General features: G+C 48.7%; 1 protein-coding gene across 1 annotated transcript in view; it reads left to right on the forward strand.

Moving 5' to 3' along the window:
• Positions 1 to 27,944, forward strand: part of LOC144824185 (putative methyltransferase DDB_G0268948) — a 641,160-nt gene that overhangs the window by 384,933 nt on the left and 228,283 nt on the right. Inside the window, exon 5 of the mRNA XM_078683341.1 lies at positions 16,472 to 16,575. Within this exon, the coding sequence (XP_078539467.1) occupies positions 16,472 to 16,575 (104 nt within the window). The remainder of the gene's footprint in view (positions 1 to 16,471; positions 16,576 to 27,944) is intronic.

Consider the following 27,944-nt stretch of genomic DNA (forward strand, 5'->3'; position numbering starts at 1 on the left):
CAGGGATGTCAGTCAGGAACACCCCTAGGTACTTAAGGCCTCCTGTCGCTATTTGTAGAGCCGACGCCCAGGCACCGGGAACTGCCCCGCTGCCCAGGGTCCACAAGACTGACTTCCTCACATTGAGATGCAGCCCTGACACCTCACCAAACACCCTCATAATCTCAAGTATTCTGGGACCCGACCTGTCGAGCTCTGTAATGAAAAACAATACGTCGTCCGCGTACAGCGCGATGCGGTCCGACGGCGCAGCCTCCCACTCAAACCCTTTCATCTGTGCATCAATGCGCACCCAAGCCGCAAGGGGTTCCATTGCGAGGGCAAATAGGTAGGGCGAGAGCGGGCAACCCTGCCGGGTGCCCCGCCCGATGGGAAAGGCGTTGGAAGTCGCACCCGCCACCCGCACAGACGCCGTCAGGTCAGTGTAGAGCAGTCGCACATACGAGAGGAAGTGAGGGCCAAGATTCAGGCGAGGTAGAAGTGCCTGTAGATACGTCCAGCTCAGCGAATCGAATGCCCTGTCAATGTCAGCCAGTAGGAGAGCCGCCTGGGTGCCAGTAGCCTTCATCATTTCCAGAGCCACTTGAGCCCGCCTGATGTTGTGCCTAGTGGCCCTGTGGGGCATGAAACCCGCCTGGTCCGGATGGACCAGAGTGGCAATGAGAGGCAGGAGACGATTGGCCAGCGCCTTCGCCAGGATCTTCGCCTCTATATTCAGAAGAGAAATAGGGCGGTATGACTCGAGTTTATCCGGCGGTCTCCCCGGCTTGCAGAACACCACTATCTCGGCATGCCTCCAATCCGATGGTAGCCGGCCTAGCTCCCTTGCAGCATCCAACGCCTTCTTGAAATGGGGCCCTAACTGAAGGTGGTATTTCCGAATGAACTCGCACGGGAAGCAGTTTGGCCCAGGGGCCTTCCCGGCATTCAGCTCGCCCAATGCTTTACCCAGTTCCTCCGAGGACAGAGGGAGCTCTAGATCATCACGCTCCTCGTCGGAGATCCCCCGCGGCGGGAGATCCACCAGGAATTTTTCTACATCTGCCGCCAAAAGGGAGTCTCTGGGGGCGTATTGCGCCTCATAGTAGTGCGCAAAGCTGGCAGCCATGGCCCCAGGGTCCGTGATAGGGGTCCCGGCCTCATCCATCAGCGCCGGTAATGTCTGAGCCTGGAACGCGCCCTGGCATAGCCTGTACAGCATAGAGCTGGATTTATCCCCCCACTGGTAAATTCTACTCTGCGTTGCCAGCCATATATGGCGTGACTCCTCAAGCAATAGAGAAGCAGCATCTTTCTGCGCCTGCAGGAGCCGCCGCGTATCCTCCTCCGCCCCCGTCTCCGTAGACCGCGCCTCCAGAGTACGGACGCGATCTTCCGCCTTTTCTAGGTCCTCCTTCCGAGTTCTACGGGCCCTCGCACACCAGGCTATGTCCACACCCCTGAGTGTTGGCTTCTTGGCCTCCCAGAGGGTCACCGCATCCGAGCCCCGTCCCTCGTTCTCTTCCCAGTAGTGAGCTATGGCTTCACGCATATGGGATTGGTAATCATCTCGTTGCAGATGCCAGGTAGAGAGGCGCCACCAAAATGGCTGTCGCCGCCTGTCAAGGAGAATATCTACCGTGATGGGGGAATGATCTGAGAGCCCCCTGGGCAGAATAGCGGTCGACGCCACCCTTCCGATGACGGCACGCGGGACAAACAGATAGTCGAGCCTCGAGAAGGAGCGATGGACCGCCGATACGTAAGTGAATTCCCTACTGTGTGGGTGTTGGCAGCGCCAGGCATCCATCCATCCCATACCTTCGACCATGTCTCTCAGCTTCGTGGGGGCAGCTACCAGCTGTTCACCAGCAGGCCTGAAGCGATCCGCGGATCCATCCATCACATCATTCCAGTCACCACCTATCACAGACAGGACGTCCGGTACCTCGGCCCAGATTGCAAACAGCTTCTCCACTAGAGACCATTGCAAGGGGGGGGAGCATACACACTACCAAACATCACTTGTTCCTCGCCAATCGTTCCCTTGATGAAGACACACCTGCCCTGGGCATCTATCCACTGCGAGGAATGGGTATAGGAAACCCTCCGGTGAACCAAGACCGCCACCCCCCGGGACCCTCGGGCAAAACCTGCATGGTAAACCTGGTGATACCCATAGCGTTGCAGACTCAAAGTCTTCGTACCCAGGAGATGTGTTTCCTGCAACAGGAGGACGTCAGCCTTTTCCCTCTTCCCCTGTCTCAACACAGCCCCTCGTTTGATTTTATCGAGCATGCCCCTCACGTTCCAACTCATTATTTTCAAGGTAGCTCTGGGGGGCTCCAAGGCAGGACTCCTAACCGCCATTAATAGCAAATGGGCGCAGCCGCCCGGGCATAGGAGAGCGCAGTCGCACATATGACATAAGGCGAATCTGGTGAACCATCGTGCGTGAACATGTTACCCCTGTGGACCCAAACATCGCGTATCCCCCCTCCCCCAAACCCCAGACCCAACCCCAACCCAACTCCCAACAGAACGACCTCCCCCCTCCCCTATACCTCAACAACATTGAAGTACCTGTCGCGGTGCAGGCGAGCCCTAACCCCCAACGGGAGGTCAGCGGCCACCCACTCCAATGGATCCCCACGAACCTCTCCCCCAACAGTCCCAACTACCCACCCAGCTAACAGACTCCCCCCCTAGCGTCTCCCACTTAAGTAGGAGGCAAGCCCTTATAGAAGAGCTATCTGAACCCCCCCGTCCCCCACACCATCCCAAGACTGATAAAGTACAGCAAGCAGCAAACACACAGTCCAGCAGCAAGCAGCAGTCCTAATAAATTGAGGAAAACCTTCTCCCAGCGGGAGCCTGAAATCAGCACGAGCAGGTTCAGTCCCCTGAGGTACCACCATCCTTGCTAGAGTGGTCTGAGTCTGCGGGTGCGCCATCTCGCTTCCCACCACGTGAAGGGGAGCGTTTTCGCGACCTTGACCTTCTGTTCCTTCGGCTCTTGGCGACTGGATCTTCCCGCTCCGGCGAAGGGCCCCTCGAGTGGCCCGGGTTCAGACCCGGCTGAGCATGCGGCCGGACCCTTACTGTCTCATCAGTCCACTTAAAGACGTCCTCCGGAGTGTCAAAGAAATGGGTACGCGACTGGTATATGACCCGCAGGCGGGCCAGAAAGAGGAGAGAGTACTGGATCTTCAGACCCCTCAGCTTTGCCTTGGCTGCGATGAACGAGTGGCGTTGTTGCTGCACGATCCTGGTATAATCCGGAAAGATCATTATTTTCTGATTTTCAAAAAGAAGGGAGTCCTTGGTCCTCGCCTCCCGAAGGATAGTGTCCCTGTCGTGGAAATTTAGAATCTGTGCAATCACCGGCCTGGGCCGCTCCCCTGCCGGCGGTTTCTGCGTCAGGGCCCTATGCGCGCGTTCGATCACAAAGCATCGTGATAGCACTTCTGGGGGAAGCCAGGACTCCAACCATTGGGACAAGAACAGTTCCATGTTTCCCTTCTCGCAACCTTCCGGGAAGCCCACGAAGCGTAGGTTGTTTCTGCGCGCCCGCCCTTCCGCATCTTCCACGCGGAGCGCAAGGCCCCTCTGAACATTTTCCATCGCCGCCATTTTCCGCTTCAGGGTCACGACGTCGTCCTCCACCACCGATATCCTGGACTCGGCCTCGGTAATGCGCACCACAGCGTTCCGCAGGTCCTGACGCAGGAGGGTCACGTCCGCGCCAACCGCCCCGATCTTGGCGTCCAGCATGTCCCTGGACTGAGTGATCGCCGCCATCAGCGCTGCGTTGTCAGGGCCCGGCCCGCTTCCTCCACCTGAGGCACCCGTCGCTCCACCCGCCCCGTGAACTTATCCAGGGTCCCTTGCTTAGCGGACCCGCTGCCACCTCCGCCTCTGGTCATGTCAACAGCCCCCTGGGTCCAACCAAAGTCTGAACAGTTGTGGCGAGACTCGGATCCCACCCCCGTATTCCTGAATGGAGGCAAGGGCACCCCACAGGAGGATCTCCGGGCACTCAAGTCCTCAATCGCCGTCCGCTGCCAGGGGGCCGGGCTCCACGAGGCGGTCCCCGGGTTAATGGTGTACCACTGCGTTCCAGCCGGATCTAGGCCCGCTCCGCCGTGCCCCACCTCCACTCCAGCCACAAGTAGGGGGGTCCCTTGGGGCCACTCCGGTCCACGCGGCAAGTCACCACCAGTATCTAGTCGGGGAGCCCCCCGTCCTGCAGGCCAATGGTCTCGGGCACTCACCGGTGTCTCCTGTGCCGGCCGCCGGCGCACCTCCTCTCCAGCCACAGTCACCAACAAGTTAGCTTTCGCCAGGCGCCACCACCGGGTCCACTCAGGATCGAGGCAAGGGGAGCACGTCCAACCCCTGGGCACCGTTTCCCCAGCTGCACCAGCCGTCTCCTCCGCCTCTGCACTGCGTCCGAGGGTGCGGCCGGGAGCCACAAAAATCGAGGACCCGGCTTCTCGGCCCCAATGCAGGCCGCGACGCCCTCTAGCCGTCTCCGTAGGCCAGGACAGTGTACCCACCACTACCGGTGAGTCCGCCAGGCAGTTCCCTGTTCCGCCTGCAAGGGGGGGCCCGCCAGCCCCGGAGAAGTGGAGGCCCAGCCGGCCGGCGCGGAGACCCTCCGACCGGAAGGCGCCAAACTCCAGGTCCCGGCTCACCCTCGGGGACCAGGCCGCAAGCTGCTGCTGCTGTGATCGGCACTGCACAAGGTCCGGGAGCACCGCAAAGTGCACCGGACAACACCTCCTGCCCTCCGCTACGTTAGCTGTTGGTGTGGGCGACGAGGCAACTCCAGAAGCCAGGATAAAACGTCGGATAAAGGTCGGGCCGGTGGGAGCTCTAACAAGCTGCGTCCACCATCGTCGCCCGCGTAGCCACGCCCCCCTAAAAATCAATTTTGACAGTCTAAAGAATCTGGTGCACGAATACGCGGCAGCACCCGATTGTGAAAATGCTAAAACCATAGTTGTGAAACAGCCGTGCATAGTCAGATCCAAAAAGAGGTGGGAAATTACAACACAACCCTTACATAAAACCTTACGCGTTGTTTTTGATAAAAGGGTCCTGACCCCCGGCTATAAAACGCTGCCGTACGGCTATTAGATCCCATTAGAGAGACAAACCAGCCCCTAACATGGACACCAGATTACAACACCCATTCTCCTGCGTGTTAGCGGGGCCCTCAAACTGCGGTAAGAGCTACTTTATAAAAAAGCTCTTAGAAAACTCTGCATCTGTTCTATCCCAGACCCCTAATAACATTGTATGGCTTTATTCATGCTGGCAGCCGCTTTATACAGCCCTGGCCCGCACTTTCCCCCAAATCAGATTTATAGAAGGGATACCGGATAATCTCAACGATGATGAGTTACTGCCACCGGCCAAGGTTAACATGATAATTGTCGATGACCTTATGCGTGAAGGGGGCGATCATCCGGAGTTAGAGAGAGCTTTTACTCAATATTCACATCATCGCAATCTAAGTATCTGTTATATTGTGCAGAACTTGTTTTACAAGGGTAAGAACAGCAGATCTATAGCTCTCAACGCTTCGTATCGTGTTTTATTTAAAACCCCCCGTGACAAACAACAAATAACCGTCATAGCTAAACAAATGTACCCCGGAAACACCCACTTCTTCATGGACGCATTTAACGACGCGACAGCAAAACCCCACGGTTACCTATTGGTCGACTTAAAAAATGAAACTCTAGAAGACTATAGATTGAGGGCTGATATTTTTCCCCCCGAGCTACCCGTCGTTTACATGCCAAGGGTCAAGAACAGGTCCTATAAAAAGTAGGTTTGATGACTTTTAGAGACATTTACAACCAGGACCTTATAATACAAGGTGTTGACCATGTCGGCCCGTCTACAACGCAATTTAGCTCTCCTGAAAATGCTGGTTACAGCTGGTCCCCAACACAGAAAGGCCATCCTGTGCGCTGCTTCTGATGACTTAGTGTCTGCCATTGCAGAAATAGCCCTAAACACCCTAAAAGGTAACGTCCCTATCTCAAGGAGTCAATTGCAGGTTCTGAAGAAGAAGAGGGGTCTTATCAAGAAGCTCAGTATTAAAAGGGCCTCACTCATTACCAAGAAGAAGCTGGTGAAACAGTCTGGGGGGTTTATAGGCGCTTTGCTGCGTATAGCTATACCGGTAATCACAAGCCTCCTCCCGACACGCTGATGGAGCACGCCGCAAAAATGTATTTGGTTCCTAAAAAGCAAATGGACCAGCTGGGTTCTTCCGCGGACAACGCCTGGGATATACGCAGAAATGAGACTCTACGCCTGGATGCTGAAATGAAAGACATTTTGAACCGTACTGATCTAAACCCCTACGACAAAGCTAACCTTTACACCAACACCCTTAAAAACTTTTTAAGTTACTACAGTCAGTGGAATACCGAAAAGAACAAGCTGACTCTATATACCCCGGACTCTGAACAAGCAGCAGCCCCTACGAATGCCCCTCAACCCCTACAAGCGCCACCGGATCCGGCGCCACCCCCTGATACCTTTGTGGGGGACCTGCTAAAAAATATAAGTCAAAGACATAGAGGGTCCGCGCAAATGTTGCTGAGTAAACTATCAGCTTCTAAAGACCTAACATCCTGGAATGATCGAGGAGAATTTCTCTACAAAGGACAACCGGTGGCTGGGTCACACATGTACGATCTAGTCAAAGGGCTCACACACCCCAAAATCCTGACGCCTCAAAATGCACCTCGCGGCTGGGAGCAGTTTTTGCGAGCCGCTGCGGAACTCAACATCCCCTCCACTCTCGTGGGTAACAACGAGCACCGGCATCTGCTTGAACAATTAAAGACACCCCTCCCTCCATCGCCTGAAGGCTCGGACGCACCGCTGCTGCTATCCCCCACGTGGAGTACCCCCATGGTTCCGTCTGTACGGAAAAAAAGACATTTGTCCAAAACCCCTACTTGGATTCAGACTTAATGGTTTTTAAATAAAAATGTACAGTTTAAGTGTATAAGCGTGTCTGATTTCTCTTCATATGTTTATTCGCCAGAGTTTGTCATTGTAATGTTCAACCTACAGTCCTGTTTGTAATAAACACTTTTATAACTTTTCATACCGTCTCCCGCTCCTATTTTTTAAAACTTTTTGTTTCTAAATTATGGTGCATGTATAAGCAATAAAAATACAGAGACTGAAGGCTTGATTTTTTAAAAATATTGTTTTATTTTTAAACGTTCATCATTAAAAACATAAGTTATAAGCTCTTACAATTTTGACAAGCAACATATTCGGTTTTCGCAGGTCTGACCGATACCCTTGTGTTTTCTTTTACATATTTCACAACTATACTATCGTTGTTAACAAGGTCCCGCGAATATAAATTTAAGAAATTTCTAAAAGAAACACCCTCTGACATTTTACTGATAAAATAAATACAGTGTTCCCCGCATGTCATGGCTGTAGTATCCTGTACCCGCACCTTATTATACACCACACGCTCTGCAACTTTTTTCACAAACTTAAATATGGGTTGTGTATATAGACGGGGTTCTGGGAACTCTGCTGTACTGTCAAACACTATAACCTGCTCATTCTCTATAAACACGGCCGCCCAGTGTGTTCCACCCTTGTAATGCGGATCGGTGTTAAATACCAAGGTGCGGGGTCTTTCTACCCCTATTTCAGCAGGTAACCCGTCGCTGGGGAAAACACCTAAAAAGTATTTCCTAGCGTGTTTATGCCTGCTTAAGACATCCTGGATCTGCACAGTGTCCATTTCACAAATGTTTTAAAGATAGTCAAACAAAATCTGTCAGGCGTGGTTGATCTGGATGATGCTGTCGAATACCGAGAATACGACCATGTTCACATTCGTAGGTAGAGGATTACTGAATCGTATTTCAGCTTTTAGATTTCCGTTTTTGACCAGGTTGTAGTGATCGCCGTCTTCCAGGTCGGGGTTCAGGTCGAATGCGAACAGCGTGTATCCAGCCCCATAGCCTTCGCGTGACACGGCTACGCCGCAGTCCCTCTGGTGCTTCCCTGTTATCGAAACCAGCCCCTGATATTCCCTGACGTAGTTGGAGGTTACAAAACTGGGAGTGTAGGGTTTTGCGGGAATCACATTGCCCTCGTGGACCAACGCGGCGTAGTTGATGCCGTAGTGTTTAAAGTTGAAGGGGTTTGAGGCATAGGTACCGCTAAAGGCTGTATTGTCCACAAAACCGATTATGATAAGTTTGGGTAGTTGCCCAAGAAATAGGTTCTGCTGCTGTGTTAAGCGGGTACCTGCTGCGATACTGAATACCTTCAGAGCTACTCTTTCCACAGCGTACTTGGCGTTTGATATTTGTAAAGCGTCGGCGTGCGCTAGCCTAACGCTCGGAGATACTTTCACTCTCTTTACAAACAGACTTGCTGACAGTATGTCCAGTTTGTACTGTTCCGCATCCCCGTTGATGAGGCAGAATGAGTCCTTGTTACGGGTGAGCTTGATCTTAAGATCGATTCCGTTGATGAGCAGTTTATCTTGGAAAAATAGGTCTGAATGTATGCGTCCCAGCAGGTCAAAGTTGCGACTGCCTGCTGCCAGCCCCGCCCTTTTTACAAAACCCTTATTGGCACCGTCCAGAGCCGTGACTTCAAACTGGGCGTGTGAATCCCGGTAGAAGAGACCCGTTGAAAGCTGTGTGTCAAGGGCGTCGCTGCTGTAGTTTAGAATACTCTTGAGGTATGCTCTGTAGGCGTACATGTTGTCGTTCTGCGTGATGAGCCGATCACCCAGGGTGATGTCCACCTGATTAAACATTGTAGCTATGGGGTAAGCGATCGTCGCCACTTTAGCGGCTGCTGCGATGTCGGACCCATCCGCTTTCGTGATTTTACACACAAGATGTAGCAGCGTGTTGTTGAGATCCAAATACATATCCGTGGACCCCGACACATAAAACTCTATAGGGGCCAGAGGCGTCAATGCGGCTAAAGGCGATACCTCCATGAGGAAGCTGTTTTTGATGCTTGTCTGCGTTGGTTTTCAGAGTGAACAGGTCTAACTCTGATTTGGCGCACTCGCCAGATGCGCAATGTACAAAGGCCATGGTTTAGTTTACGAGGCTTTTTAGAAAATATTCACTTTAGAGGCGGCTCTCTTCTTCTTCACAGCTCTCTTCCGTCTTGGAGCTCTTCTTTTCTGAGGACGTTTTGAAGAGTTCCTTCTTTTTTTATAGGGGGCCGGTGGGCCCCTGCGGCTCGAAGCACGACGCTTCCTTTTAACACGCGTACGCGGGGCGTACACCAGCCCCGATCCTTCTTGCGGCTGCTTGTTCATACGCTCTGCAACTGCCGATGTAACAGAACCGACCACATCCCCGGCAATGCTAGTAGCTGCCGTCTTAATATGCGGTTTTGCAATTTCATAGCCTCTTCTCAGGAATGGCATCGCTCTTCTAAACAGACTCCTGAAGAATCCCCCTAAACCAGCCCCGTACATAACCGGTGATCCTTGAAAGTACGGCGGCCCTCCATAGCCGGCTTGGTTTCTGTAATAGTCCCGGTACATAGAAGGGTCACCGTATGTTTTCACGACCACCATGGTGCCTGCTTAATAGCCGCTGTCGCGTCTCGGTCTTAAATGAAGCTTGACAATAACTTTCCCGTATTTAAACCCCACCGGCTCAGATTGATCATCGTAGATCATAATTGAAATAGTGTCAAAATGATTTTTAGAAACTGCGACGTAGTCAGGTTTATGAAACTGGATATTGACCATCCCATTATTTTCACCTTGTACCTTGACCCATCTTAACAGCGGCGAGTAGCTATCGCCGATCCTCTGGGCCTCTACTATATCGCTATATACATAGAGCGTATAGAACCCTCCGTTAATATCGGGACAAGATTGATCCTGTTCCGCCAGGCCCTTCGAAGCCGCATTCATCACTGTGCCTAAAATCCTTTTTAATTTACCGGAGCAGTTAAACGACGTGCCTCGAGTCGGGGCTTTAAGAAACACCTTCCTTCTGACATGATCGAGCGTTAGCTGAATATTCGCATATCCTTCGAGGGCGGCTATGGATTTGTTGATGGCGTCGACAACACTTGCAACTGATGGGTAGTAGCCAAATGGGATGCCGGAGTGCATGTTCACATTGTCCTCGCGCTTTATGAAAAACTTTGCTTCGCTCGATGTCAAGGTATTCCAGGTTCTAGGGTATTGTATTTCTGTTAGGGCAACCTCCCAATCCCCTTTCAGGTCCACCGGCTTTGCCAATTTCACGATGTAGTTAGAAATCTGGTTGTCGGGGAACATGCCCTTTGAAGAGTTGGATGGCAAAGTGATATAAAAGGGCTTCGTCTCCATCTTCTCAGCTGCTTGTAACAGGGCCTTAGCTCACACGTCCTTCAGAGAGCTGGCCAATACCCAACTGTTACATTTCTCAGGCCAGCCCCTCCATTTGACATATGCCTGACTGTTAACCCCTCGACCCCGCCTTTTCAGAACCTTTTCAACCCTATACACACGGTTCGGCTCATCAGGTACCGCTTGTAGCTCTTCCTTGTAGAAGATACCCGATACCTCTTCCCCAGCGTAGTCCTTTAACCTGTAAATATACAGGCCCTCTTTGAGTTCCACACTTTCCACTATAAATATCTTGTCGCTAAATGTCTGCTGGTAGCCCTTCGTGAAGACGCCTTTCAATTTTGAAATCCTGACGTGCTCTCCTTTTTTAAAAATAGGCTTCTTGACCTTTGTAGCAAAATTGCGCCCGTACACCGTTCTCCATACAGTTAAAACATTACTAGGAGTCACCTCTGCGGGGGCTGTTTTGATGGTCCGATGATAACTGGCATTATATACATCTAAAAAAGCCTTAAGAACATCCACGTATCTGTAGGTGTTGCTGGCCGTAAAGTACCTCCACATCTTAGACTTTAAAGTTCTGTTAAACCGTTCTACAACAGCCGCCTTTACCTCCGTGTGTGTCACAAAATGTTGAAGACCATGATGGTTTAATAATTTCTGAAATGTCTTGTTTAAGAATTCTTTACCGGCGTCTGTTTGTAGTTTTTGAGGAATTCGGCCCCTAGCGAAGATGTCTTTAAAAGCGGCCGTGACACTCGTACCACTTTTATCGTGTAACGCTTCTGCGTAGGCGTACTTGGACAATACGTCTATGACTGTTAATATATACTGGGCGCCGTTGTTATGTTTTGCTATATCTTGAAGGCTTATGATATCAGCCTGCCATTGATAATCTAATTGTGCATTAACGATTGTTGGGCGTCTCTTAAAACGTCTTCTGGCTGGTTTATGGAGGGAATACGCCTCTTCTCCTGAAAGCCACGTCTTGACCTGGCCTCTTGTTACATGCTTGTTTTCAGCTACAGCCCTTCTATACAGAGCTTCGGCGCTTCCCAAGCCGCCCACCCCGCCAGTATCGTAATAAAGTTTTCTTAACCGCTCCCCCGGCATGATATCAACAGCTACACCACAGCCAATGAATGACACTTGTTCTGCGTAAGGACATTTTATTAAAAAAATAGTGAATCTTAACAAATCATAAACAGAAGGCATTTTACATTTTCACAGTAAACGGTGTAAGAACTGCTTACACCCTAGTCACCTCGAGGTGTAACATTCTACTACTTCATTCATTCTAAAAACACGCTATCAGGGTCCTTTAGGTGTGACATTATTTTTTTTAAATAGTCTTCGAGGAGCCAGCGGCCTTATTCTTATATTTTTTTATACAGCTTACACACCCGTCTTTCTATGAGTCTTTCTATCATCTTTCTATCCTTAACCGTACACACAGCCCGCATACACGGCAGTTTTAAATCGGGATGGGGGTCGTGTTGGGCTTCCTCGAGTGTCGCCGTGATGATCTTAACCATAGAAGGGTGAACATATTTCTTTTCATCTGACAACCCGTAAACTACCCTTAGCAGTTTATACATACGGTGAGGGTCTAGCGCACTACATATATAACGGGTTACCCTGTCTCTGTATGCATCGAGCAGACAATCGTGCACGTCCTGCTGAGGATCATCCGCCTTATGGCCGTAACAAAGATCGTAATAGTCATGTTTGACACACGTTTGCACCACTGCCACTACGAAACCTTTAACAGACTTCAAATCATCGTAAGTTATTGCAACAACTTCTTTTACAACAACGTCTCTCTTAGAGACAACGATCCGCTTCTCAGGAACATCTGCACTTTGACTTATGGAACTTTCAGCCTGGTTTGCACAACATAGACAGTAAAAATTCACGCTGTCCGTTTTTGTAGGAGACTCCCCGACCTTAGTTCTTTTTGGGGTTACGCCCTAGGGGGTAAAAGAAGAAAGATTGACGGATCATTAGTTTAGCTGGAGAAATAAAATACAACACTACGTACCAGACGATGCATAACAGTTTTCTTACTAACCTCCGCATTTTCACAGCTCTCTGCGCTCGCTCTGAAATCTTGAGAGTCGCTAATGTCCTGCGAAGCCCCATCATCTTCGGCGCTTGTGCCGGGTTGTTGCAGGACGACCTTCTCAACAGCCGTCTGCTCACGAAGATCCATGTCTTCATAGACGGGTGTTTTAGGATGTTCTACCGCTTTTTTTACAGCGGTTATGCCGTAGGCGCATCCCTCGGCGGCCGCTCTGAAATCCTGAGAGTCGCTAATGTCCTCCGAAAACCCAGCATCTTCGACCGGTGTACCCGACGGCGGCACGACGTCCTTCTCGGGATTTGCATCCTCCTGAAAACCAAGGTCTTCATAGATGGGGGTGACCGGCAGAACTACCGGATCTCCCAAGCTTTCCAACTCCACAAATTCGAAACCCTCAGACGCGCTGTCATTACAAGAGTCTTCACTCCCGCTGCTATCGCCCTTAATAGGGGATATACAACAGTCGCAAGCCTTGGGGCGAGGGGTTTCCATACTCCGCCGCAGGTCAGCGTCAAAACCAGTAACGTCGCCGCCTTGATCCCAGATGATTCTTGTTGAGCATTCTCATCCACCACCCGGGGTGGCAAGCAGCTGTAATATCTATTGATAGTGGTCTGGGACCCACCCCACATAGGGCCTTTCACGACGGGGTTGTATCGCTTCATTCCTTTTTCTTTTTTCTTGCTGTGGGAACTGCGGCGTATTCAGGATTCCGGTTGCTGTACAATACTCCTAAGGAGGCCTTATATGCATCCTAAACAGCCCCCAAAAAGGCGTACCCTCTACTCCACAAATATGTCATACACGCGTCATAGGGCTGTGGTTCGCCGAGGACTCCAAAAGAAGCACCGCCCCCCTGCACGCCCCCCTTGAGGACCCCATGCTGAACCCTTTGTATTTCCAGGGGCTTGAGGCCTGTCACATTTAAGGACATGCAGCCATGCATGGCTACTTTTCCGGACACGCACTTTTTCCGGTCACACTGAGGGGGGGGGGGGACCTGTCACTTTTCCGGTCATGAATGGGGATTAAGGGTATCAGCTTTTACTACTCAGGTGTGCAGCCATCTTGGATGTGCGCCACTTAGCGCCCCAACCCACAGAGTGTTGTATGCAGGCTTCTACTCTAACTCTGCTTTTTAAAATACTTTCTAGTGTGTTTTTAAATATACATTAAGGTGTTCAAACTAAAGCTAACTATAACTCCACTATCTGTTTGATTTTTTGTATTGAATTTTGGGAGCATTTTGTTCATATACCACATGTAAAGTTTCCTTTCTCATAATTGCCTTAGACAGCCAACCCCCACTATGAGTGGCCTTCCACTATGAGTGGCCTTCCACCGTGTACAGTAGGAGTTGAGGTATAGTCTTGCCAAGGAGTTGGGTGAAGGGTTTATCCTCAGTTTGCAGCCAACCCCTGCTTTGCACAACCATCCTCTGTGTGTAGTATAGATTGACTTCAGGGCCCGATCCACCATGGATAGCTAACCTGGCTTAGCCACTGGTCCAACCTGACACAGGAGGACAACCCCTGCTACGCGTGGCTAAAGGCTGTGCCTGGCCTGCAGTCAGGTTCTGTGCACCGGGTCCAATCTGACGCAGGTGGACAACTTCTGGTCAGATCCTGCACCCAATGCTCTTTGTATTGTTAACCCAGCTGTGCCCAGCTTCCAGTTGTACACAGTGATGCATTGTCCACAGGGCTTGACCTCCAGTCAGGCCCTGCACTGTACCCTCCTTTGTCAGCCAACACCCGTGGCACATGGCCTTTGCCTGTGCACACCAGAGTTTTGCTGCATTTCCTGGCCTCCATTCAGGTTCTGTGCACAACCCACTGTAGACTGGGAAGGTCTAGTGCCCACAGATGTTGAATGTGGGTGGCTCGTTGGCTGCAAAGCCTTGCCTCTGTCTAGCCAAGGCACATATCTTTCTGTGTTGACCAACACTTGCAGCTCATTGCCTTCAGCTGTTTACTGAGAGGTTGACATCAGAGCTTTGACTCCAAATGTGGCATTAAACAGAGCTTTAATTTAGAAAGAATGCATTTGTTGGTTTGGTTAAATTCAGTCAGTAGTTTTTAAGTTAAAAATCTTTTTTAAACAGTTGCCAATTCTGTTTTAAATGGTTAACACACATGTATTTCCTAAAGTTTTTAACTATAGGGATTTCTGATCTCACTGCAGATCAATGAACAGAAAATTCAAAGAAAATAAAGGAATTCCAATGGACGTGAGTCTTTTTCCTTGTGTCCCTTTCTGGCGCACTTTCCCTGTTTGCGCCGCGGTGCACTTTTAACCACATCGATGCTCGATGAGTTCCAGCCCTGTGCTGGAATATGCAAAAACCCATTATTCATGACGAGCTGGGCTCGTCATGAGCGTGCTGGGAGGCTACTGCATGACGAGCCCAGCTCGTCATGAGTGTGGAAGGGGTTAAGCAGGTATGGCGGTTTCAAACAGGGAAAGTGAGCCCTATTATGAAGCATGCACTGCCCTCAGGGCAGCTGCAAACTCGCCCTTGGGGCAGCACATTCAAAAGAAATACAGAGCAGCTGTTTAAAAAATGATCCATGTTTCTCTATGCAGGTGAGGACCAGTCTGCAATGTCAATCCTTTTTAGGTGTCATGTTACCAACACCTAAAGTGGTGCCTGGGATCCGCAGCACCAGTCTTGGTTCAGAGGACCACAAGCATCATTGTGGATGTCAGAGTACCACGAATCCTCAAAAGGATCTACATGTAGGGCAATCTATCTTCGAGTCTGAGTACCACAAACCCAGGGCAAGCTTCACCATCCTATGAAGCACCATTTGTAGGTTTACGATCATGAATTTGGAACAGTGAACTCCCAGAAAATTAAGCATGGTCTGAGAAGCTTGCCCTGGATTCAAAATACACAGCCACAAAGCTTGCCCTGGGTTTTTCTCACCAAATGGGGATACACAAATCCCCCAAAAAGAAGTGGAGCCTGGCCAAAGCCCAACACTGTGTGTCATCTCCTACATGTAGTAAAGGCAGTGCAGAGTGGGATGGCTGCCCATGGCAGGTCAAAGGCTAAAGGCCTATGCAACCCTGGTTGAAAATTAAGTGTGTCATTAAAAGAACATGAAATTCATTGAAAAAAATGCAGTTAAAAAACTAATTATGGTTCTCGGCCAAAAGCACAAAAAAACAATGATATTTGGCAGTTATGCTCTGGTCTACATGCATAACTCATGCTGCCCACCATGCAGAAAAACAGGGTAAAACACAAAACATCTAATTTCAAAATGGTGCAGGAAAAAAGACTGACTACCAAGAGCAACACACAGAGGGTGGTGTGTGTTAGAGCATGTGTTGTGTGCATTGCATGCAATATATGGTGAATTTCAGTGGTTGTGTGCATTTAAGTCTAAACCATAATTCGGCTTTTAACTGAGTTTTTTAGTGAAAAAAATATATATACATGAGAAAAAGAGCAAGGGAGCTCTGGACAGTTCCCAAGTTTTAGGTAGAGTGCAGCACCTTTATAGGGTACACAACACATCAGCCCTCCAAATCTGCACACCTCAATTGTCTGTTTTCTAGCAACATTTTTAAGCACAGAATTAACACAGTGCCATCCACGCCGAGATAGAACATGACCAAGCCTTTTGCCATTTATAAAGCAAAGTCTTTAAGCATAGGATTAACAAGTGCCATCCACGTGGAGCTCTAAAATGACAAAACCCTTATACCATTCCAGGCACAGTATTACAGCTTTGGATAGGTAAAGACAAGCTGGAATTAATATACAAGAATATCACCACATTGTAATTAATAATATAAAATCTACACTCAATGGGACAGTACAATATAACAAATACTTATTAGACAATATTTTTCTGTACATGATTTTCTGACATACAGCCTGTTGTTGGGAGCAGCAAAGAAAATGATTATTAGAGTCTTCCAGTGTCTCCATGATGCTGTTGCCTCCATGTAAAGGTGTGACACTACATAGGTGTTATGGTTTGTAAATCAAGCATGTTGTTTTATCTTTACAGGCTATTTATTTCCTCTCAAATGAATACGAGAATGAAAGATGTGCAATCATGTATTCTCGGTATAAAAAGATATTTGATGCTTTGCCTTTTGAAGACAAGACAAGGTAAGAAAACAGAGCATAAGCATGCTTTCAGAATCCCACAGAAACCTCCTATGGGCATGTGTTTACACTCAGAAACAGAATCCTCTTAGGTGATATAACAGAATAATTCAAGAAACTGTACGTCATATTTAAGGGATTGGAAGGTGGAGGTTAACCTTTTGTCATCCTCTCAATTTCCACTCAAATGTGAGGTAAGTGTTCTCAGAAGAGCTAATATCAACTCCAAACTCGTCTGACATTAACCGCATGCTTACTGATTGGAAATTATTGCTCAATCTTGTAATCACTTATTCATGAGCAATGTATTTGATAATTCAGCAAATTGAAACCTGATAACTACGGGCCCTCTGTGGCCTGACACAACCTACACCTGATTCACCCAAGTCCAAATTTTCCCTAATATCCGAATGACACCCTATATCACGCCCAGGGGCTGTGCATATCACTGCCTAATGCCTAACAATCTAAGCAGGAAGAAAAAAGGGAGCACCTCTCACTTCTTTCGATAGTCCTAAGAACCTATGTAACCAAAAAATCAAGTTTGAGATGTCAGCTCTATATCACACCCAGAGCCTATGCGATTCAACTTGCCACTAAACCCAGCGGTCCAAGCTTTTCCCCGCTGGCACCCGGGGACTAAACCCTGTTCCACACTTAAGGTCAGGCTAACCTTTGCCTTCTTCTAGCATGCTGACTAGGGGAAAAACAAAACCATTCTTTGAGCTTTCCCTTGTTTGCCATACACCACAGGTTGGGACTAAGGATCAAATGTAGTCTATTTCCCTCTGACGGTTTCTTCTGGATGTACCTCTGACCCATAGATTCAGCAGAACTTCTAATCACTAATGGCTTCTGCTCACCGATCGTTTTGTGCAGATGAATCCATTTGGGTTGGGGTCTTTCCTTTGACAGCAGTCAGGCTCAATGAACCAATCTCTCCTGGCTGGCTCACCAAAATGTTGCTCTGTTATGAATTTACCTTAAATAAATGAAAAGACTAGAGGCGTTAGGCAAACCAGGAACAAGTTGGTTTAAATAAATGCTGTGGCTGGGAGAGCTTGGGCAGAGTGCGTCTGCTCAAAATCTCTCAATGTACAAAGTATTGACCATCAATTTATATAGTTCATGAGGTGCAAGAAAATTATTTCTACATTCCTAAAGAGCATCTTAGTTGTGAATCAATCAATTGTGTGCATATCATAAGGACACAGATGGCTCTCAACCTCGAGGAGAGCTAATGTGGGCCTTTGTGTATGTGTTCAGATGTCCGGCATGAGAAGCGCGTAATCACTATATATGGTGTGCATGTCAGGTTGTGATTGGTTGAGTGTACCCATCTACATATGGTATCTAGATTTGTGGTATTTCTGGGGAATGCAAGCCTTTGGCCTAATGTGTTTTATCAGGGCCATTTACCTCAGACTTTTTTGTGATGCAACTCTTAATCTGTGGAATCAATCAGGGTTTTACATGGGTGCATGTTTGCCTTTAGTTTATGGGGGAATCCCACCTGTGGCCTGTTATTCAGCATGGGAATGGGTCACAGGATCTGCCTGACCACATATCTCTGGCTCAGGGTTGATGGGGAGGTCACCTTGGGTGAATCCAACATCAATGATGTGAGTTCATTGGAACTCCTAAGAATAATATGGCAGACACTAGTATCATTATCAACATTGCGCACACAGTTGTCATCATGGACATTGACCTCATTCTTACTGGGATTAAAAAAGTTAGGTTTGCTTTGGTCTGAAAGCACATTGACATTGATCTTATTGTCAACAATAATAGTATCATACGAGCGTAGATTATTACATACATTGGTATCATTATTGCTGATGTTGGCGCAGCTGGGCGGGCACAAGTTACGATATAGATTGATATTGCATTGATGGCCATTGTCGTTATTGTCCAGGGACAGACTATGGCATACGTTCACAGTGCATTTACTGATATTGTCATTGTTGGGCGTACACATTTCATAACATTCATTGACATCGTAGTCACCCATTCCAACACTGTGTAGTGGATGTGGGGTGCTTGTTTTTTTTTTCTAATAATCTTTAATATTCATTTTTAACCTTTTTCACAGAACCCAAACACTCAACTAGTCCCCCCATCCCCGCGTCAGGGAAAAACAGACCATTAAGTCATACCAAATCATCTTTAAAAATATCATTTGATAGGCAAATGGAGTAACGTCAGCAATAATACGACACAGATGTAAACAACAGACCTTTATTTAAAGTGCAACGTGCGGAATAAAGATGATGACAGGGCTAACAGTAATACATATTAACCAAGCTTTCAGCTTTTGAGCCTTGTATAAAGTGCGGAATAAATATAATGACAGGACTGGCGGTAATAACTATTAACCAGGCTTCGCCTTTAAACATACTATTCCCTTCAGCACTATAATGTCACAATTAAAACTATATCCAGCTAATATTCAAAAATCACCATCGGGCTGTAATTTAAAGTGCAAAATATATATCTAAAAGGCGCTTGGTTGATCCCTCCTGTATGCTCAAACCCCCTCCGTTTTCTAATCTAGATAAGGTTGTCCATAGTAGCTGACCTTTTTCTTTGTTTTAACTCCCTTATTGGGATAGATTGCTTTCTCCAAACTGGAGATAGCTCGCAAATGGGCCAGCCAATGTTGAAATTGCAGAGGTTGTGGATATAGCTATGCTGTGGCAATTATCAGTCTAAAAATTGTCATAGCAGCAATCAAAATATAACCAAGTGACCTCTCGCTAACAACCCCTAATAAAATTGCCTTTGGGCTCAGTACAACATTAATATCTAATTTAGTGAGAAAACATTTTTGTATTTCATTCTTAAGCTGATTCAGCGATGGAGATGTTGCAAACTTATGAATAATGTCGGCACCAAACGTAGAGCAACACGGACACTTAGTACCATGCCTTGAGCTCCACTTAGTAATTCTCTCAGGCATGTAATAGAGCATAAAACAAATTTTTAAAAACTGCACTTGCAAATTGGCCAACATTAACACAGTTTGGATAGGCTAAGAACTTTAGAAAATTCATTTTCAGTAATCATCAGCTTACCCTGCCATTTTACATACTGTTTGTCAAGATCATCTTTCATTTTGCTATTCAGCAGCTGATAGATTGACTCGATACGGATTGAGTTCTCTGTTGTTAACCTATCCACCAGTACATTCTTATCAAAGCCACTTGGGCCCCCACTTTCCTCTGAAGATAATCTTATTTGCAGGTATTTAAAGAACTCTCTACAGTTGATACCGAATTTTGCCTTTAGCTCGTCGGACGAGACAAGACCTACCTAAGAAAACAAAGTATCCAATTTCTCTATACCAGCCAAATGCCATACATGCATCTAACCGTCATTAAAGATTCCAGGTAAATTTGGGTTGTTCAGAGTTGGAGTTGAAAAGTTCAGTCTCCCCAGACCGAGGAGTTTCTCTATTGCAATCCAAGCCTTTCCAGTGCCCAAAAGGCACTTGAACCTAACTTTTTTATAGTAACTATACTCCACTTGTCTTATCAAACACCCCCAGGCCTCTCCCCCCAGCAATAATACATATGTGCAAGGTGTAATGTCCGATGAACCCTCTTGTGGAGGTTCCATTAACAGAATCCGGCTATATTGCAATACTGAAGCCCAATAATACAGTCTGATTGGGGAGCCCCCCCCCCCCTTTCTCTTGGGAGCGCAAAAATACCTCAACGCTCTTCTTGGCTTGGAGTAGGCCCATAAAAATCGAGTAAATATTGCTTCAAAAAGTTTAAAACACTCACTAGGGAATTCTAATGGGATTGCTCGAAAAAAATATAACATTTTGGGAAAATAAATCATCTTTATCAGATTACAACGGCCCATCATGGTAAGGTGCAAATTGTTTAACCTTGCCAACCCTTTCATAGTTCTGTCTGCCAAAGGATCTAAATTTATGTTAAAAATCAATTCCACTTTCGAAGAGATGTAAACACCTAAATATAAAGCTTTTTCCACTACTCCTTCATCCACCAAGGTAATCTTCTCATTGATAACAATCTGCGTTTTATCCTTATTTAGCGAGAAAACAGATATATCCCCAAACGCAGCTGCTTCTTTATCTGTTGCCTTAATAGCACCTACAGAGCGTTGTGTGACAACTTCCACGTCATCTGCATAAGCCAAGATCTTTGGTTCGTGACCATGCATGATTATTAATGGGATAGCAGTGCTTTGCGCTATTATTCTTAAAAATGGGTCGATACACAGCGTGAACAGGAGTGGGGAGCAAGTACACCCCTGTTGCGCTCCCCAGATGATTGTTACTACTCCTGTCATGCTTCCTGAGATACAAACTCTTGCTGTAGAATTATGATACAGGGCCTGAGCAAGATGGCGTCTGGCTAACAGCCTGCTAACCGGTGGGCTCCCTCCCCTCTTCTTACCGATGGCTGGTGTATGGTGTCTCCCGAGTGAGACAATGGCGGGAATTTGAGCCTGGAGGTGGACGAAGTAATGTTTAAGGGTCTATTGCTGTTTCAGATCGCCTGGACCTCCGTAACCCAGCACAGCTGCTTGGCCTCGAAGCGGGGCACTGTCAGGAGATGCCATGTGGCGGCTCCCGCGACGACTCAGCGTGTAGCCTGAAGTGCTTGCTTGGAGACCGCGTGCTCCATTATCACTGCCGTCCGGACCAACTTTGCTTTCCTCATGGCCGGTAGATCCTCTAAGACCGCCAAGAAACTTACAAGTTTGGCAGCCGGTGCTGCCGGCTCGATCCCTACGGGGACTATAAAGTCCAGCATGCACCATGGGAGCCTCAAGCAGATTGGTGCAGGATCCAAAAACAAAAAAAAAGGGGATGTTTTTAATGACATTTGAAGCAAGAGAACCACCCACGGGGAGAATTTGCTGGTGGCAGGGGAAATCAACCTATGATTTTGGATCTTTTTCCTGTGAAACATCCTGGATCGGCGAAAAATCAGGACCCTGCGCCTCTCCCCGCAGCGCTTGCTTCTGTTTCTGCATCTGCCACTACTCAAGAGCAGGTGTTGTTGCCCGAGACCGTCTATGATTCGGATGCTGTCAGAAAAATAAAAACAGGCAAAGAGGAGAGTTGTGCAGTCACCCCCAATGAGGATGCAGGGGGAAAGGGCAGGCCGATCGGATTCCCAGTGAGGAGCACATTTCTGAGTACATTAGTGAGGACGACCCTGGCAATTTTAGGGGGCAGCTGATCACTCCTCTCTCACAACCAACTGAAGCTGATCCCATCTCTTCTGGCTTTGACTCCCTCGGGGTCCCTGGAATGATCGCCTCCCCTGACTGGACACGAGGGATTAAGAAATTCTTCTCCTTAAACGAGGACTCGGTTTCTTCAATGCCGGATCTACGTTTATCAACGTCGTCGTTTTCAATGTTATCTAGTAACAGTTCACAGGGTGGATCCGTTATCTCTACAGGAAGGAAAAAAGATCAAGGGGATCAAAAAGTAAAAAAAAAAGCCTCCAGGAGACAGCCAGCAGGTAAAAGCAAGGCTGGTAAGGCCCAGAAAGAGTCCTCGAAGAAACGTACCCCCAGGCTCCGTTGGGATTACTCTGCAGTCCAACTCTTGGACAATCCGGCTCAGAACTTGGAGGATACCACCGCTGGAACTATAACAGCTAAAGAACCACCACCTTCTTTAATCCTGGCTACGAATAAACAGATGCAAGCAGAAATTTGGTCAGACAACCGATGTTCACGGCAGGCCTCTACGAAAATACAAGGAGCGGTCAGGAAAATAAGTAAAACCTGTACTGAAATCACCAACCGGATTTCCAATTTAGAGGCTCAAACCGATACTCTTGACCAGGAGGTCGCTGAGATAAAGACAACAAGCTCATTCCCTGACCCCAAGCTCACAGAGATGATGTGGAAGGTCGAGGACTATTTGAACAGGCAACGAAGGAACAATTTGAGGCTATTGGGTAACCTAGAAGGGCAAAAGGGAGGGGACTCTAGAGGTTATGTTATTAAACTTCTAAAGGGTGCATTCCCAGAACGTACGGGATGAGATTCAGAAAAGGAAATCCAGGGGGCGCACCGATTCCCCCTTATTCCCAAAAAACAGCAGGCAGACAGGAACACATACCCTAAGGCTATGTTGATTTATTATGGAAATTTTCTTTAGAGACAAAGTATTTTTGATTTGGCTCGCCCTAATGCTAGAAGAGAATTTGAGGGAGTCACCTTCTTTGCACAGGCAGACTTCGCCCATGCAACTGTAGAGCAGAGATGGCGGATAAGCAGAATTTTGCCCCCCTCCAGAAATTAGGTGCCGAAGTGTACCTACAAAGTCCTGCAAAATTGAAGGTAGTTTGGAAGGGTCACACCTGTACCTTTTTTTCTGAGATTCAGGCCTAAAAATTTCTATTAGAGCAACAGGGCGAGGTCTGATTTCGTTGGTGATAAGTCAAAACATGTGTATCAATGTTGGGTAAAAATCTGAGAATTACGGAATGTGAGTGAAAAGTATTGAGAATATGATCATATTGCCTTCAAGGGGGAGATGGGGGGAGCCCAGGGAGTGGGGTTTGTTGTGTCACAAGGTGTCAGTCAGGCTAGGCCTCATTTCACAGTGGTGTGGGGTGGGTGGGGTGTGGGGGGAAAGGGGGATGGTCAGGGGGAACATGTCGAGGAAGAGGTTCGTAACCAAGATGATCGAAGAGAGTGGAAAGAGGTCCAGAGGCTGGGTGGTGGTCAATAGGGGCACTCACGGTTATAACACAATTGATAGGAGATGGTGTGTAGGATGCAGGGTAAAAGTGGCCAATGAATGACAGGCAAATGATCCGTATGGCATCCCTTAATTTATATGTGGTCATAATGATCCTAAGAAAAGAGCCAAAACTTCCTTAGGTTTAAGACTCCTGAGAGGGGACATTGTTTGCCTTCAGGAGACACATATTGAAGCCTCACAGAATGATACCCTTAATTCTCTTGGCTATAGACTAGTAGCCGGTACCTCACAAGGTGTGTGCACTGCGGGGTGGCGATCCTGGCCTGAGGAAGCCTGTTAAAATTTTCACAAATAGGGATCGATCCGAGTGGGAGATGGGTAGCAGTAGTCTGTTATTCTTTCAGTGGGGGATAAGTCACGCTGTGCTCAGTTTATGGCAGTGTACTCGATGATCCCACAATTTAGGTCAAGTTTCTAAGTAACATATCGCCCCCACCTCTAATTTTGTGTGGGTATTTTAATCTTAATCTCCATGGAAGCTTTGATATATGCGGACAGGCACCGTACTCTGGGAGGGAGCCTAAGGTATATCAAACCCTCAAAGGGATATGCAAAAATCACAGTTTGGTCGATGTGTGGTGTAAAAAGAATCAGATGGTGGATGGGTACACATATTATTCCACCCCACATGATACACATGCCCGCCTTGATTACTTTTTTGCGTCCAACAAATTAACCACAAGTTGTCAAATTGAGCAATACCGCTGGTTCCTTTCAGACCATAATCCTCTTGTTTTAGAGCTACAGGGAATAGGGAGGAAGCCAGTAAGCACATGGAGTTTCAAACATGCACTCCTCACCAATGAGGAGTATTTTGAGCACATCAGCAGGTGTATCCCAATTTTCTTTGAAGAGATAACCAGCAGTGCCTCCATAAGTACGGTGTGGGATATGTTTAAGGCCTGCTTAAGGGTAGAGCGGTACAAAAGGGGGTGGTGATGGACGGAGCATCTGAACCAATCAAACACTCACACCCAGTCAAAAGATCTGGGTTTGATCCATCACCGTTCTTTAGCCCACTCTGCCACCCCAGTTCAGACACGGCTATATGCAAATCAGTCTGACCCTGTGCCTCATGGGAACAGTCCAGCCCGAACTGCCTAGCCATGCCTTCCCTGGACCGGAAACAAGCTTCCGAGGACCGATTTCTGGCATTACAGCCGTCTTCAGCCCGGCTTGCTTGAATCCAGTGGCAAAGTGAGCAAGGGACTCACGTCTGAGCATACCCTGCCACACTTATGGCGGCCAAAGCGGTACAAAAGGGGGTGGTGATGGACGGAGCATCTGAACCAATCAAACACTCACACCCAGTCAAAAGATCTGGGTTTGATCCATCACCGTTCTTTAGCCCACTCTGCCACCCCAGTTCAGACATGGCTATATGCAAATCAGTCTGACCCTGTGCCTCATGGGAACAGTCCAGCCCGAACTGCCTAGCCATGCCTTCCCTGGACCGGAAACAAGCTTCCGAGGACCGGTTTCTGGCATTACAGCCGTCTTCAGCCCGGCTTGCTTGAATCCAGTGGCAAAGTGAGCAAGGGACTCACGTCTGAGCATACCCTGCCACACTTATGGCGGCCAAAGCGGTACAAAAGGGGGTGGTGATGGACGGAGCATCTGAACCAATCAAACACTCACACCCAGTCAAAAGATCTGGGTTTGATCCATCACCGTTCTTTAGCCCACTCTGCCACCCCAGTTCAGACATGGCTATATGCAAATCAGTCTGACCCTGTGCCTCATGGGAACAGTCCAGCCCGAACTGCCTAGCCATGCCTTCCCTGGACCGGAAACAAGCTTCCGAGGACCGGTTTCTGGCATTACAGCCGTCTTCAGCCCGGCTTGCTTGAATCCACTGGCAAAGTGAGTAAGGGACTCACGTTTGAGCATACCCTGCCACACTTATGGCGGCCAAAGCGGTACAAAAGGGGGTGGTGATGGACGGAGCATCTGAACCAATCAAACACTCACACCCAGTCAAAAGATCTGGGTTTGATCCATCACCGTTCTTTAGCCCACTCTGCCACCCCAGTTCAGACATGGCTATATGCAAATCAGTCTGACCCTGTACCTCATGGGAACAGTCCAGCCTGAACTGCCTAGCCATGCCTTCCCTGGACCGGAAACAAGCTTCCGAGGACCGGTTTCTGGCATTACAGCCGACTTCAGCCCAGCTTGCTTGAATCCAGTGGCAAAGTGAGCAAGGGACTCACGTCTGAGCATACCCTGCCACACTTATGGCGGCCAAAGCGGTACAAAAGGGGGTGGTGATGGACGGAGCATCTGAACCAATCAAACGCTCACACCCAGTCAAAAGTTCTGGGTTTGATCCATCACCGGTCTTTAGCCCACTCTGCCACCCCAGTTCAGACATGGCTATATGCAAATCAGTCTGACCCTGTGCCTCATGGGAACAGTCCAGCCCGAACTGTCTAGCCATGCCTTCCCTGGACCGGAAACAAGCTTCCGAGGACCAGTTTCTGGCATTACAGCCGTCTTCAGCCCGGCTTGCTTGAATCCAGTGGCAAAGTGAGCAAGGGACTCACGTCTGAGCATACCCTGCCACACTAATGGCGGCCAAAGCGGTACAAAAGGGGGTGGTGATGGACGGAGCATATGAACCAATCAAACACTCACACCCAGTCAAAAGATCTGGGTTTGATCCATCACCGTTCTTTAGCCCACTCTGCCACCCCAGTTCAGACATGGCTATATGCAAATCAGTCTGACCCTGAGCCTCATGGGAACAGTCCAGCCCGAACTGCCTAGCCATGCCTTCCCTGGACCGGAAACAAGCTTCTGAGGACCGGTTTCTGGCATTACTGCCGTCTTCAGCCCGGCTTGCTTGAATCCACTGGCAAAGTGAGCAAGGGACTCACGTTTGAGCATACCCTGCCACACTTATGGCGGCCAAAGCGGTACAAAAGGGGGTGGTGATGGACGGAGCATCTGAACCAATCAAACACTCACACCCAGTCAAAAGATCTGGGTTTGATCCATCACCGTTCTTTAGCCCACTCTGCCACCCCAGTTCAGACATGGTTATATGCAAATCAGTCTGACCCTGTGCCTCATGGGAACAGTCCAGCCCGAACTGCCTAGCCATGCCTTCCCTGGACCGGAAACAAGCTTCCGAGGACCGGTTTCTGGCATTACAGCCGTCTTCAGCCCGGCTTGCTTGAATCCAGTGGCAAAGTGAGCAAGGGACTCACGTCTGAGCATACCCTGCCACACTTATGGCGGCCAAAGCGGTACAAAAGGGGGTGGTGATGGACGGAGCATCTGAACCAATCAAACACTCACACCCAGTCAAAAGATCTGGGTTTGATCCATCACCGTTCTTTAGCCCACTCTGCCACCCCAGTTCAGACATGGCTATCTGCAAATCAGTCTGACCCTGTGCCTCATGGGAACAGTCCAGCCCGAACTGCCTAGCCATGCCTTCCCTGGACTGGAAACAAGCTTCCGAGGACCGTTTGCTGGCATTACAGCCGTCTTCAGCCCGGCTTGCTTGAATCCAGTGGCAAAATGAGCAAGGGACTCACGTCTGAGCATACCCTGCCACACTTGTGGCGGCCAAAGCGGTACAAAAGGGGGTGGTGATGGACGGAGCATCTGAACCAATCAAACACTCACACCCAGTCAAAAGATCTGGGTTTGATCCATCACCGTTCTTTAGCCCACTCTGCCACCCGAGTTCAGACATGGCTATATGCAAATCAGTCTGACCCTGTGCCTCATGGGAACAGTCCAGCCCGAACTGCCTGGCCATGCCTTCCCTGGACCGGAAACAAGCTTCCGAGGACCAGTTTCTGGCATTACAGCAGTCTTCAGCCCGGCTTGCTTGAATCCAGTGGCAAAGTGAGCAAGGGACTCACGTCTGAGCATACCCTGCCACACTTATGGCAGCCAAAGCGGTACAAAAGGGGGTGGTGATGGACAGAGCATCTGAACCAATCAAACACTCACACCCAGTCAAAAGATCTGGGTTTGATCCATCACCGTTCTTTAGCCCACTCTGCCACCCCAGTTCAGACATGGCTATATGCAAATCAGTCTGACCCTGTGCCTCATGGGAACATTCCAGCCCGAACTGCCTAGCCATGCCTTCCCTGGACCGGAAACAAGCTTCCGAGGACCGGTTTCTGGCATTACAGCCGTCTTCAGCCCGGCTTGCTTGAATCCAGTGGCAAAGTGAGCAAGGGACTCACGTCTGAGCATACCCTGCCACACTTATGGCGGCCAAAGAGGTACAAAATGGGGTGGTGATGGACGGAGCATCTGAACCAATCAAACACTCACACCCAGTCAAAAGATCTGGGTTTGATCCATCACCGTTCTTTAGCCCACTCTGCCACCCCAGTTCAGACATGGCTATATGCAAATCAGTCTGACCCTGTGCCTCATGGGAACAGTCCAGCCCGAACTGCCTAGCCATGCCTTCCCTGGACCGGAAACAAGCTTCCGAGCACCGGTTTCTGGCATTACAGCCGTCTTCAGCCTGGCTTGCTTGAATCCAGTGGCAAAGTGAGCAAGGGACTCACGTCTGAGCATACCCTGCCACACTTATGGCGGCCAAAGCGGTACAAAAATTGGGGTGGTG

This window comes from Lissotriton helveticus, chromosome 3_1 (assembly GCF_964261635.1).
Source record: "Lissotriton helveticus chromosome 3_1, aLisHel1.1, whole genome shotgun sequence".
NCBI classification, from domain to species: domain Eukaryota; kingdom Metazoa; phylum Chordata; class Amphibia; order Caudata; family Salamandridae; genus Lissotriton; species Lissotriton helveticus.